Below are 12,920 nucleotides of genomic sequence, written 5' to 3'. Positions count from 1 at the left end.
TGTATCCATAACATGCAATGCGAGTCTATTTATAGAACTTCCTTTTAGCTAGGTTCGATTGAAATAAGGAGAGACTATTGAAGATATTTAAAATATCCTTCTGCCTCGTAATAACGATAAAAATGTATAAATGCAAGAAATTCTATCTAGCTACTATCATAGTAACATGCAACTGTTTCCATTTAATTTCATGCAATTCTAACGAGTGGGTCTAAATTAACGCAAGTGATTTGTTCCCTTCCACTCTATCTGATGAAAAATACTCCCACCAGACTGAAAATCATATCAGATATATTAAATTATCATCACATGCAACAGTCAGCTCACACTTATATGGACTGGACAAATATAAATTTTGTTCCCATCTCCTTGTACATGAATATTTTCTACTGAATTTAGCTCAAATGAGACAAATAAATGTCTGTAGCTGAATCCGATTATGAGGCCATGATAAAGGCTTAATACTTTCACGTTTTATTCTAATTTCTAACGACAATGCTACTTGAACAGCCGGATACCAGCTGCATAACCGCGGTTGGTTGACGCGTCGCCTAAGTTAAAGCTACCATGCATGCCACTTCTTAAGATACAAAACCATGAATCAGTTATTTAACTCACTATATATATATACGAAAAACTGTTTCTCAATCAAAGGCTTGCAGTCTCCTCTTCGCTACAACATAGGATAAATGTATGCTTATTCAGCAAAATAAGTTCCGAAGTTCTTGTGTGACCTATGTCGTGAACTAAAAACCCTACTACTGCAGTGAGGAACCTTCTAGGATAAAACTTGGAGCCTCTATACAAAAATCAAACCACACATCGTGTACGTGACGCACAATGAAGAAACATTTGATCGGTCTGCAGTCTCCACTTTTTATAGCAAAAATGACATCCTTCACTTTGATATTCTTTAGGGTCGGTAAAAATATATGCAATGTCGACCAAAATTAGGTTCGGAATTTCTGCAATAAAAATCTATATATGACACTGACAAGAAGTCTTGTCTCCCGTATTCATTAATTGTCTTCAGCTTCTTCTGTTCAGTATTTAGTTAATTAAACTTGATGCCATTTCCGGATGTCGACATTTTCATATTTCTTGTTTCCAGTAGCAGTAACATGCAAATTGCAGAAACCTGATGCCTCTTCCCTTTTCTGAACTTAGTGTGACCTGCTGCACAAAGTAGGTAGACCCAGTGGCCAGTGCATGGAAATGGTTTATACGTATTTGAACTATTAAAAATCGTTAGTAATTTGCAAAAATATGGCATGTAATTAGTCACTGAATTTGAATTGAATTAAACAAACTTAATTTTCTTTCTTTCTTTCTTTCTTTCTCTATCTCTTTATTAATTCCCTAGTTACAAGAAGTATATGGTTATCGTTTAGCTAGCTAGGATATATTCTGACAGATAAGGTTGAAGTGGGAAGGATATACAATTACTACTATCATTGAAATATCTCCTTTCGATATCATGTTCCAAAAAATCTGGTATAGTTAACTACAAAAATATTAAAAAGAGAGTCTTCTTTAATAACACGAAACTGTCCTGTTAGGTTCATGCATTCAAGTGCTGCTCCCCCAGGACAAAAAAAGTTTATTTTGTGTGACCCTAGCTCCAGGAGTCCTGGACTCCAGGGACAACCGGGGCCTGTCATCACTGCGATACCGTTTGTTTCTTCTCCACATTAACTACAAGTCTAAGTATTTCTTAGGGAGAAAGGTTAATTTTCTTATTTTTCTTGAGGGAAATAGGTTAAAATGTGTCGAGGAAAAAGAAAATGACTTTCAAATAGGAAAGCCTAGACCCTCGGCCCATATACACTAACCCGTAACTCCGACACACAATAACTTTCTTAAGTACGAGATAGTTACCTACTCTGCTACTCACCCTTAAATTTCAAAATCGTTTTCTAGTGAGTCACCAACTCATGAAAGCTAACTAGTTTAAACCAGTTTTGATTAGAACCCCATATGAATAACACGCTCTTGATTTTAGTTATAATAATTTGTTCACCTCTGTCTCTCTTTTTCTCCATTACTCTGCTATTGCTTTCATCACAAATGGACCACCATATAGTAACTTGCACCAGTGGTCAAAGTTTTTCTTTTTTTTTTTCCTCATCTTTGTACTCCAAGCTATCAGTTGTTGGGTTAATGTTTTAGATTGTTCCCAAATCAGCTTGTAGCCTTTTAGGAAGTAGGTTCAGGTTTTCCTTGCAAAATAACTTACCGTGAAAGAGTAAAGGGATCAACATTTTCATCCTCTTGGTGACAAAAGGCAGATGAGTTTCTAAAAGGATCTTCCTATTGAGCTTATCAACAGTTGGTATTGCATTTTGAATGGCTTACCACTATTGTACGTTGTGGAGATTTTAGTGGTCTGGTTACTGTTCTATTTTTTGTTTTAAATTAGAGTTAATTAGGGTTTGGGTCCTAGATTTTGGTACCTTTTAGTGTTTGCGTCCTAAGTTTGTCCGTTTTAATGTTTGGGTCGTTGACTCGTTAGTCAACTAAGTCAATCAACAGTTTTGGTCAAACTGTTCGTTAAGGTTAGATACTTAACTATTTTTTGTTTTTTTTAATCTGGTTTTTGATTTTTCCTCCATTTTTCCTGAGAAGAGAAACTTGTCCTCCTTCGATTAGAATTTGTGGATCGCCGGCTACTAATCTTAACTTTGTTCATTCGGCACCAACTCATTATTTTTCCGGATCATAACAAGTACTGCTTGTTTCCATTACACAGTTCTAGTAAAGAAACAAGGAGGTTCAATGGCTGGTACATATTCATGGACAAGGAGGTAATCAAAGTCCTGTGCGGTTGGGAAGAAATAGATTGATCAGTATAAGTTGGATTAAAATTACTATTGCTTTAATTCTGGGTGTCGGACCAAATCTCCCTCTCTCTCTAATTGTCTGTATAAATATCGGTTTCAATGTAGACTATGAGTCACACCAGCCATGGTTCATTCATGTATAGAACTACTCTTGTTCGTTTTCTTCCTATATACTTTAGAGGTTGGTATTTGAATAGACTCTTCATACATAATTCAATACATATCAATATAGTTGCAGTAACAAACCGATAAGAAGAGAGGAGGCATTGCTGCCACTAAAGTAGATTTCTATGGTAAGATTGGGGGAATGTATGGTGGCAACTGATGTCTATTTAAGGATTCTATGAATGTTCAGAGATGCCCGGTTTATTTTGGATATGAGTTTGCAGGGAATTCCAGAGCAGTAGAAGATCACTCGTACGGACAACACCACTACCAGTCCTGCTCATCAGGTGTTTGACAGAAAACCCAACCAGTCGGCCTTTTTCCTGGTACAACCGTGAGTCATAACGAGCCCTGACCGTTTGACTCTTTGACTAACGGGTCTACGACCAAAACACTATAACCGACAAATTTAGGACCCAAACACTAAAGGATACCAAAATCTAGGACCCAAACACTAATTAATAAAAGGACAAATACTTGGTATTTCGTGCTAAGGGTAAATTAATAAAAGGACAAACCGTCCATGTAGGCATTATGTCCAGGAACAAAAGGGGGATTAACCCTTTCTTAGAAAGTCATTAGACTCACTAAAAGAATTAGTACGCAAAGGAGAGTTTCAGGGAAGCTTTTTAAAGTATGTTAAAAATATTATTAATCAAAATGCTGGACATAATTTTGATATTTTTAATACTCAATATCCTTATTCGCGATTGACATTGATGAAGAGAAATAACTGAAGGATAGAAATATACAAGGAACATGAGCAAGCTAGCTGGGATTAAAATTATCACACACGTCGTTAGTAGACGCTCTCTACGAACCATTTCTTTCTTATTTTCCCCTTGCTCTTTCTTCTGGCTTCACGTGCGGTAACAACGAGATAGCCAATGCACCAACCTATGACTCGTCGCTCGCGTCTGAGTATATTTAACCATGGGGCAAGTTTATGCCACCTGTGTTGCCGCCCACAAGTGCATTTACACCGCCTGTGTTTCCGTTTCCGAGCAGATTTGTACCACCTGTGTTTCCGTTTCCGAGCAGATTTGTACCACCTGTGTTACTGCCCCCAAGCAGATTTGTCCCGCCAGTGTTAGTTCCCCCGAGCAAATTTGTACCTCCTGTGTTGCTGTCTCCAAGCAAATTAGTGCCACCTGTGTTCTTATCCCCGAATAAGCCACCGGGGCTGGCACCTCCGAGTAAACCACCAGTGTTGGCCAGCAAATGCCTCTGTATAATTATAAATATTTGGTAAGTGTGAAACGAAATTCCGATTTAGAATGCTAATTTGTTATTGGCCAGATGGATGCAAGGAAATTTAAGTCGAATTAGGGTACGTAGGCTGATGAGTCTGATGTACGTTTGTGAGTATGATCTCTCATAAAAGTTTCTTAGTACCATTGTTTCTCAAACATTATGCAATTATATATATATATATATATATATATATATTTCAGGTGATGTGTTTCATATCATATGCATGTGACAAATGCATTCTCTCAATAGTTTTCTCTAACATGCCATGATTAGTATAGGAAGATTAAGTATACTTACTGCATCAACAACCATTGACGCTATCGTCATTATCGTAACAAGAAAAAAAACCGTAGCATAAAAGCTCTTCGCCATCTCTGATTATCTAAATGATCAACTTGATACAACTATCTCGCTATCAAAGAGAAGATAACTTAATTGGATAGGTGTTTGAATGTATGAGATTTGTAGTATTTATAAATAACAACTCTACCTCTGCTATTTATAGAACTTCCTTTTAGGTTCATTGGGAATAATGACGTACAATCTTATTATTAATTGAAGAATAGATAGGTATCTTCCTTTGGATATTATATTGAAAATAATATCTCTTTATAATAACGCTAAAAGATGTATACCCTCTAGTCCTCCTCAACTTGAACTTAGTTTAGGACAAATATATTTTTTTTTGAGTCTTATCTACTTGTACATGATCCACGTAGTTATAGTAATTAGTTTTAATTCCTAGCTAACATGCAATTACAATCACAGAATTGGTCAAAAAGACCAAAATCAATAATTTCTGGATGAAAAGAACATTTAGATTTTGATATTGTTTAAATGGACAAAGTGTAAAAATAGCCAAGATGTAAACAGTTTTATCCTACCCATTTTCAAATATTTTTTTTATTTTTAATTTACATCAGGATGCATCCAGTTTCATTCTTACTACTTTTTAAGTTTAAGTCAGGATGAATCCACTTTCATCCTTTCTATTTTTTTGGTGTCCATTTCAACTATACTAATTTTTACTAGTCCATTTGAACCATATTTTAAAAATATTTGAACAAATAATCCATTTTCCGAATTACAATCATAACCATTTCATTCTCGTATTCTCAAATATTATTCCACGCTAGGCAGGTCATTTGTTTGAAAAATGCGTGAATAATAATATTTTACTTCAAGCTTCTCAGAAATTATTTGAATTATTGTATGTGGTTGAACAGTTCTTATAAGAGCTCATTGGTTTCGGTGTTAGTTCGGGTCGTATAATTAGTTCGCAAAGGATTAATGGTTTCTCGGCATTGTTTTATATCCCTTGTGCAGTTGTACTTGAAATCTTTGTTTCAGAAAACATGCTTGCAATTTTTCTATAACCAGATTTTTATTTTATCTGGTAATACACTAGTCGACTCAATTCGATGATATTAAAAGTAAGAGTATACAAATTTCGGTGGTGTATTTTCTTGCAAGTTTATGGTTGGTGGTGGACGCTGCTTAGTGCTTGTAAGACTAAAGGCCCGCACAGCCCATTTAAAGGCGAGCCCAACCTATTATGTGCCGTGTCGTGCCAGATATTAAAGAGTGTTGCGCTGTGCCGTGATGGATACAATAAGATTGTAATTAGTCACTGAATTTGTATTGGATTAATCAAACTTAAATTTCTTTCTTTCTCTATCTCTTTATTAATTCCCTAAGTAGTTATAAGAAGTAGATGGTTAACGTTTATGTAGGATAGAGCAAGAGAGAGGAGAGCACAAACGCGGAGCAATAAAACGATTACATTGATAATCAGTTTGGTGTACAATTCTTCATGGCTCACTAGCCTACTTATAGTCTCACAAACTTAACGATCACTCAAAGTACTTTCCTAATAAAAACAAACTCTAAATAAAACACACTTCTAAAAACACAAAGAAACTTTAAATATAGTAAAACTCTAAAACAAGCAACCGACACAACTTGCTCTTCTAGTTAACTTGAACTTCCAAATATCGCATAGTGTGTCAACAGCGTATGTTGATCCAACTTGACTGCGTCAACTGCAGCAGTTGATCCACGAGCCAGATCACCATATATTAGTTTAACTTCCAACATCCTCCCTTAAACCAAGATATCATTCAACGAGAATTCTGTAACCCTCTTCTTCCGTTGATAAACGTTTGCACGTCCTTGTCTTTTATCATTTTCTATTCCTCTTCTTCCATTGATAAACGTTAACACGTTCTTGTCTTTTCTCATACCAGAATTTCGTCATCATTATCAAACTCAATTCACAAACCAATCTTCTTCACAACAATCAGAAAACACTCACTTCACATTCTTCTTCATCGCAGTGGAACACAAACCTTAACAAGCTAGAAACACCTCATTGTGCTCTATACAACTTGCTAACCAAACACAAAACAAAATTCTTTAACTCAACACCGAGCATTGTAGCTCATCTTCTTCTTTCAATCTTCTCTTCACATGTTACTTTAACAAGAGTCACAACCGACAGTTAGTGATGTCTAGAACTGATCTTTTCACAGTTCACAAACCTTTTTTCTCTTCTAAAGTACACATGTTGCCATATCTTCACGATCACAACCTTGTTAATTGTTGTGATGTTCTCCTCAACTCATAGGTATTATAACCTCCTTTTGTTCATCACTCTCTTATCAAATTGCAACACTAACTGCAACTCAACTAAACACAAATTCCACACTGGAATATCTTCACAACTCTAGACAAATACCCACTGGGATTGATTCACACAACTCTTAGCCAAATCCCCACACTGGGATTGCTTTACACCAACTTATAGACTTTACTCGCCTACAATCTTGTTGTCTTCTCACACATCACCCTTGGTGATTACTTTTTCTTAACAACCTTAATATTGTTTATTCTTCTCTTGTCCTAGTCACACTATTGTTGCGAAACCTTCACACTTCTTTGTTCGTCAAGATTCTCTCACAATCTTTCACTTGTTATGCTTCTGCCACAAGCAATAACTAACACAAATTCTTCCACACTTTGTATGATTTCCAAGTTTCTGCCACAAACTCTTTAATCACCATGTTTGAGCTTAATATGATACCATCCTCCCTTAAGTAAAACATAACCATCCAATCATTCTTTGTCATTCTAAGTCCCTGAATTCGAATTCAACTTCATCAAATTGTACCAATCCCTCTTATTAACAGTCTTGCAATACTTTGATCCTTCTTTGACTTTGAATCCATGACCTAACCCTTCAAACACCACTCACCTTTAGCTTCTTTACCTTCCAAAATCAACCAAAGCTCTGCCACAACAACCTTTGAATAAAATACCTCAACAATCATACGCTTTCTGCAATACCTCTTCCAGAAACTATCACATGTTTTTGTTGTCATATTATGTCACTCCAACTGTCACAAACTTCTTTAACTGAGATTTTTCTTCGTAATACATCACATACTGTTACATACTTTCAATAACACTTTTTCTTTTCTTTTTCTTTTTCTTTTTTTTTTGTCTCAGGGTCGTGAAACCCTAAATCTTCCAGTTCTCCAGTTTTCACCGGCAGCCAGCAGCGCTTCCTCGCAATGGCTACCATAAGCTCCATTACTACCATTAACAGCAACAACAACCTTCTTCATCTCAGTTTATCTCCATTAATTTGCAGCAGCAACATCATCTCGACTCCCTTCTAACCTGTATTCTTCTCGAGCACTAGCATCAATGACATTCCATGCCTTCTCTGTATCGTTCCTGACTTGCACAAAAAATATTCAAACTTTCTCCTTCAATCACCGTTCAATCATGATAAAGCTTCATCAAATCCACGGCAGCAGCAACACCTACTGAAACCCATGTTTTCTACCTTCACGAAATTCCATCTGAACTTCACTTCACAATAACATCCATCACAGATCATCAACTTCTAGTAATACCAGCAGCAACACCACGTACTTAACTCTCCGTGCATCTTGGATAATCATTGACAGAAAAACAACTTTGTTTTATCTCCTCCAACACCGGCAGTCTTATCACCATCACTGATCACTAACACACGGCAACAGTATCAGCTTCTAATCCTTATTCTTCTCCCTAAGCTGCAACACCACTTACATGTTCTTCTTCGAAACTTGTCTTGTTAGGGTATCAGCGTCATGAACTTCGTAACTAGCTTCGACTGCAATAAAATTCTAGAATTCTTCATGTAATAACGTACATGAGAATAACCTTCAGCTTCTTCTTCTCGGAACTTTCTGAACTCTTCAAACTTTTGAGAAACACCAACCTAACATAGCAGCAGGAAAACCTTTCCTTATTTATCACAACTTCCCGAACGACAAACACCAACAAAGTAACACGTCTTGCATACCTTCAACTTCTTTCTTTCTCACAAACCCTAACGCAGCTTATTTTCTTTTTCAACTTTTAAACCATCAGAAGAACTTCGCACAACTTCTCTTTTAACAATTCTCTAACACCGGAAAAAACTAGAGACTTCAACGACTTTATCAAACTCTATTTCCTCTCCTCCCTCTTCCTCTCACCTTGCTCTGATACCAAATGTAGGATAGAACAAGAGAGAGGAGAGCACAAACGCGGAAGCAATAAAACGATTACATTGATAATCAGTTTGGTGTACAATTCTTCATGACTCATTAGCCTACTTATAGTCTCACAAACTTAACGATCACTCAAAGTACTTTCATAATAAAAACAAAGTCTAAATAAAACACACTTTTAGAAACATAAAGAAACTCTAAATATAGTAAAACTCTAAAACAAGCAACCGACACAACTTGCTCTTCTAGTTAACTCGAACTTCCAAATATCGCATAGTGTGTCCACAACGTATGTTGATCCAACTTGACTGCGTCAACTGCAGTAGTTGATCCACGAGCCAAATCACCATATCTTAGTTTAACTTCCAACAGTTTAGCTAGGATATATCTGACAGATAAGGTTGAAGTGGGAAGGATATATAGTTACTACTATCATTGAAATATCTCCTTTTGATATCATGTTCCAGAAAATGTTGTATAGTTAACCACAAAAATATCAAAAAGAGAGTCTTCTTTAATAACACGGAACTGTCCTGTTAGATTCAAGCATTCAAGTTGCTCCCCCAAGACAAAATAAGGAAAATCTGGACTCCAGGGCACAACCGGGGCCTGTCATCACTGTGAAACCGTTTGTTTCTTCTTAACATTAACAAGTTAGTATTTCTTAGGGAGAAAGGTTAATTATTTTTTTTCTTGAGGGAAATAGGTTAAAATGTATCGAACAAAATCAAAATGACTCTCAAATAGGAAAACCCACAACCTCGTACACATATACTAACCTGAAACTCTGACCCAACATAACTTTCTTAAGTACTCACCATTAAATTTCAAAATCGTTTTCCAGTGAGTCACCAACTCATGAAAGCTAACTAATTTAAACCATTAGAACCCCATATGAATAACACGCTCTTGATTTTAGTTATAATCATTTGTTCATCTCTTGCTCTCTTTTTCTCCATTACTCAGCTATTGCTTTCATCAAAAATGGACCACCATATAGCAACTAGCACCAGTGACCAAAGTTTTTTTTTTTTCTTTTCTTTTGCTCATCATTGTACTCCAAGCTATCAGTTGTTGAGTTAATGTTTCAGATTGTATCTATTTCAGCTTGTAACCTTTTAGGAAGTAGGTTCAGATTTTCCTTTCAAATTAACTTACCGTGAATGAGTAAAGTGATTAACATTGTCTTCCTCTTGGTGACAAAAAGGCAGATGAGTTTCTAAAAGGTTGCGATCTCTCTTATTGAATTTATCAACAGTTGGTATTGCATTTTGAACTGCTTACCACTATTGTAGGTTATGGAGATTTTAGTGGTCCAGTTACGGTTTCTATTTTTTGTTTTGAATTATGCAACATATTATATACTTGGTGTTTTCATACCAAGGGTAAATTAATAAAAGGAGAAACCGTCCATGTAGCATTATGTCCAGGAATAAAAACGAGATTAATCCTTTTTAGAGAATGATAGGTCGTACACAAAAATCATTAGACTAATTAAAACAAATAAGTACGCGTAGAAGAGTTTTAGGGAAGCTTTTTGAAGTATGTTAAATATATTTATTTAATCAAAATACTGGACATACTCAATATCCTTATTTGCGATTGACATAGATGAAGAGAAATAACCGAATGATAAAAATATATAAGGAACTTGAGCAAGCTAACTGGGATAAAATTATTACACACGTCGCTAGTAGACGTTCTCTAGGAACCATTTCTTTCTTATATTCCCCTTGCTCTTTCTTCTGGATTCACGTGCGGTAACAACGAGACAGCCAATGCACCCACCTATGTCTCGTCGCTCGCGTCTGAGCATATTTAACCAAGGGGAAGGTTTATGCTACCTGTGTTACCACCACCCACAAGTGCATTTACACCACCTGTGTTGCCGTTCCCCAACACATTTACACCGCCTGTGTTGCTATTTCCGAGAACATTTGCACCACCTGTGTTGCTATTTCCGAGCAGATTTGTACCACCTGTGTTGCTGCCACCAAGCAAATTTGTCCCGTCGGTGTTGCTGCCCCCAAGCAAATTCACACTTCCTGTGTTGCTGTCTCCAAGCAAATTAGTGCCACCTGTGTTCTTATCCCCGAATAAGCCACCTGGGCTGGCACCCCCGAGCAAGCCACCAGTGTTTGCCAGCAAATGCCTCTGTATAATAATAAATATTTGGCAAGTATGAAACGAAATTCCGATTTAGAATGCGAATGCAAGGAAATTTAAGTCGAATTAGGGTACGTAGACTGATGAGTCTGATGTACGTTTGTGAGTATGATCTCTCAGAAAAGTTTCTTACTACCATTGTTTCCCAAAAATTATGCATGTATACATCTCATGTGACGTGTTTCATATAATATGCATGTGCTGACAAATGCTTTCTCTCAATATTTCTTCCAACATGACATGATTATTATAGGAGGGTTAAGTATATATACTTACTGCGTCGACAACCATTGACGCTATTGTCATTATCGTAACAAGAACAAAAACCGTAGAGTAAATGCTCTTCGCCATCTCTAATTATCTGAACGATCAACTTGATACAACTATCTCGCTATCAAAGAGAAGATAAATTAATTGGATAGGTGATCGAATGTGTGAGACTTGTAGTGTTTATGAATAACAATTCTACCTCTGCTAGTTATAGAACTTCCGTTTAGGTTCATTTGGAATAATGACGTACAGTTCTTATTATTAATTGAAGAATAGGTAGGTATTTTCCTTTGGATATTGAAAATAATATCTCTTCATAATAACTCTAAAAGATGCATGAAATTCTAGTTTAATGGCATGCAAACTGTTCATGCATCCAAAGGAGTGGGTCTAAAGCAACATACGTAACTTGTTCCCTTCCACACTCTCTGATGATGGCAAATGCTGTACTAAATCAAATCATCATCACATGCAACAGTCAACTCACACGTATATGGATTGGACAAATATATCTTCTTCCTATCTCCTTGAGAATGAATATTTCCCCCCATGGCTACGATGGGAGTGGTACTATGCTATGAATATGGGTACCCTCTAGTCCTCCTCAACTTGAACTTAGTTTAGGACAAGTATATTTTGTTGAGTCTTATCTACTTGTACATGATCGACATAGTTATAGTAATTAGTTTTAATTCCTAGCTAACATGCAATTACAATCATAACCATTTCATTCTCGTATTCTCAAATATTAATCCACGCTAAGCATGTCATTTGTTTGAAAAATGCGTGAATATTTTTCTTTAAGCTTCTCATAAAATGTTTGAATTGTTGAATGTCGGTGAAGAGCAGGGGCGGACCTATTACTGGACTAAAGGAGGCTTTAACCCGGGTAATCTTCCCAGTCCACAAGCCAAAAAAAAATAAAAATTCTGGTCGACCAAGGCTTCTAGCCCGGACCTTACAAGGAAATTTATCCTTTCTGAGTCCGTTCCTGGTGAAAAGTTCTTATAAGATCTCATTTTGGTTTTGGTTTTAGTTCGGGTCATGTAATTAGTTCGCAAAGAATTAATAGTTTCCCGACCTTGTATTAATATAGAGGTATATTAAAAAAGATGATTTCTTTTACTGGTTCACTGTATGTAAATGCTATTGGGTTGTGTATACATATTAATAATTCTAATACACAAATATATATTGTACATGTATCTATATATATTTGTACGATCAAAAAGATCTAATCGTGTTCGACAAGTTGGAAACATTTTGATTTTAACACGAAGGTGTCAATGGTGATGAGGTCTTATGCATCCACAAAGTAAAAATGCAATAACAACCTAGACAATTACATATTTCTTTCAAACAACTATTAATAAATATTTTATTTCATTTTAAACTCTGATATAGCAGGATCTATAATTTTCCAATATAATGTCGACTATTAATATATAGAGGTAAATTCCTTATGGCGAGACTAAAATAATTTATTAATATTAAAATATGGATATTATCACCATTTATAATATGGATTACGGTTTTACATTAATATATAGAGTTTATTAATATATGGAGTTTTTACTGTAACAAAATTTATATCTTATCTGGTAATGTACTAGTCGACTCAATTCGATGATATTAGAAGTAAGAGTATACAAAATACAGAGGGGTCTATTCTTGTAAGACT

General features: G+C 35.9%; 1 protein-coding gene across 1 annotated transcript; it reads right to left on the bottom strand.

Annotated features, from left to right (window-relative positions):
- Positions 1 to 3,695: 3,695 nt before the first annotated feature.
- Positions 3,696 to 4,690, bottom strand: LOC113340566 (ATP-dependent RNA helicase glh-2-like). The gene is made up of 2 exons (XM_026585691.1): positions 4,557 to 4,690; positions 3,696 to 4,232 (listed from the first exon to the last, which is right to left on the bottom strand). Exons 1-2 carry the CDS (start codon positions 4,629 to 4,631, stop codon positions 3,933 to 3,935), a joined length of 375 nt encoding a protein of 124 aa, XP_026441476.1. The 5' UTR covers positions 4,632 to 4,690; the 3' UTR covers positions 3,696 to 3,932.
- Positions 4,691 to 12,920: the final 8,230 nt, after the last annotated feature.

The sequence above is a fragment of the Papaver somniferum genome, unplaced genomic scaffold (genome assembly GCF_003573695.1).
Source record: "Papaver somniferum cultivar HN1 unplaced genomic scaffold, ASM357369v1 unplaced-scaffold_22, whole genome shotgun sequence".
NCBI classification, from domain to species: Eukaryota; Viridiplantae; Streptophyta; class Magnoliopsida; order Ranunculales; family Papaveraceae; genus Papaver; species Papaver somniferum.
This window is presented reverse-complemented; position numbering and strand designations above follow the sequence as displayed.

What these genes read in the sequence shown, in the direction of transcription:
- LOC113340566 (XM_026585691.1), bottom strand. Translation starts at nt 4,631, where the DNA reads ATGGCGAAGAGCTTTTATGCTACGGTTTTTTTTCTTGTTACGATAATG. An exon ending in CGTCAATGGTTGTTGATGCA is followed by an intron (nt 4,233 to 4,556) that starts GTAAGTATACTT and finishes ATAATTATACAG; the next exon opens with AGGCATTTGCTGGCCAACAC.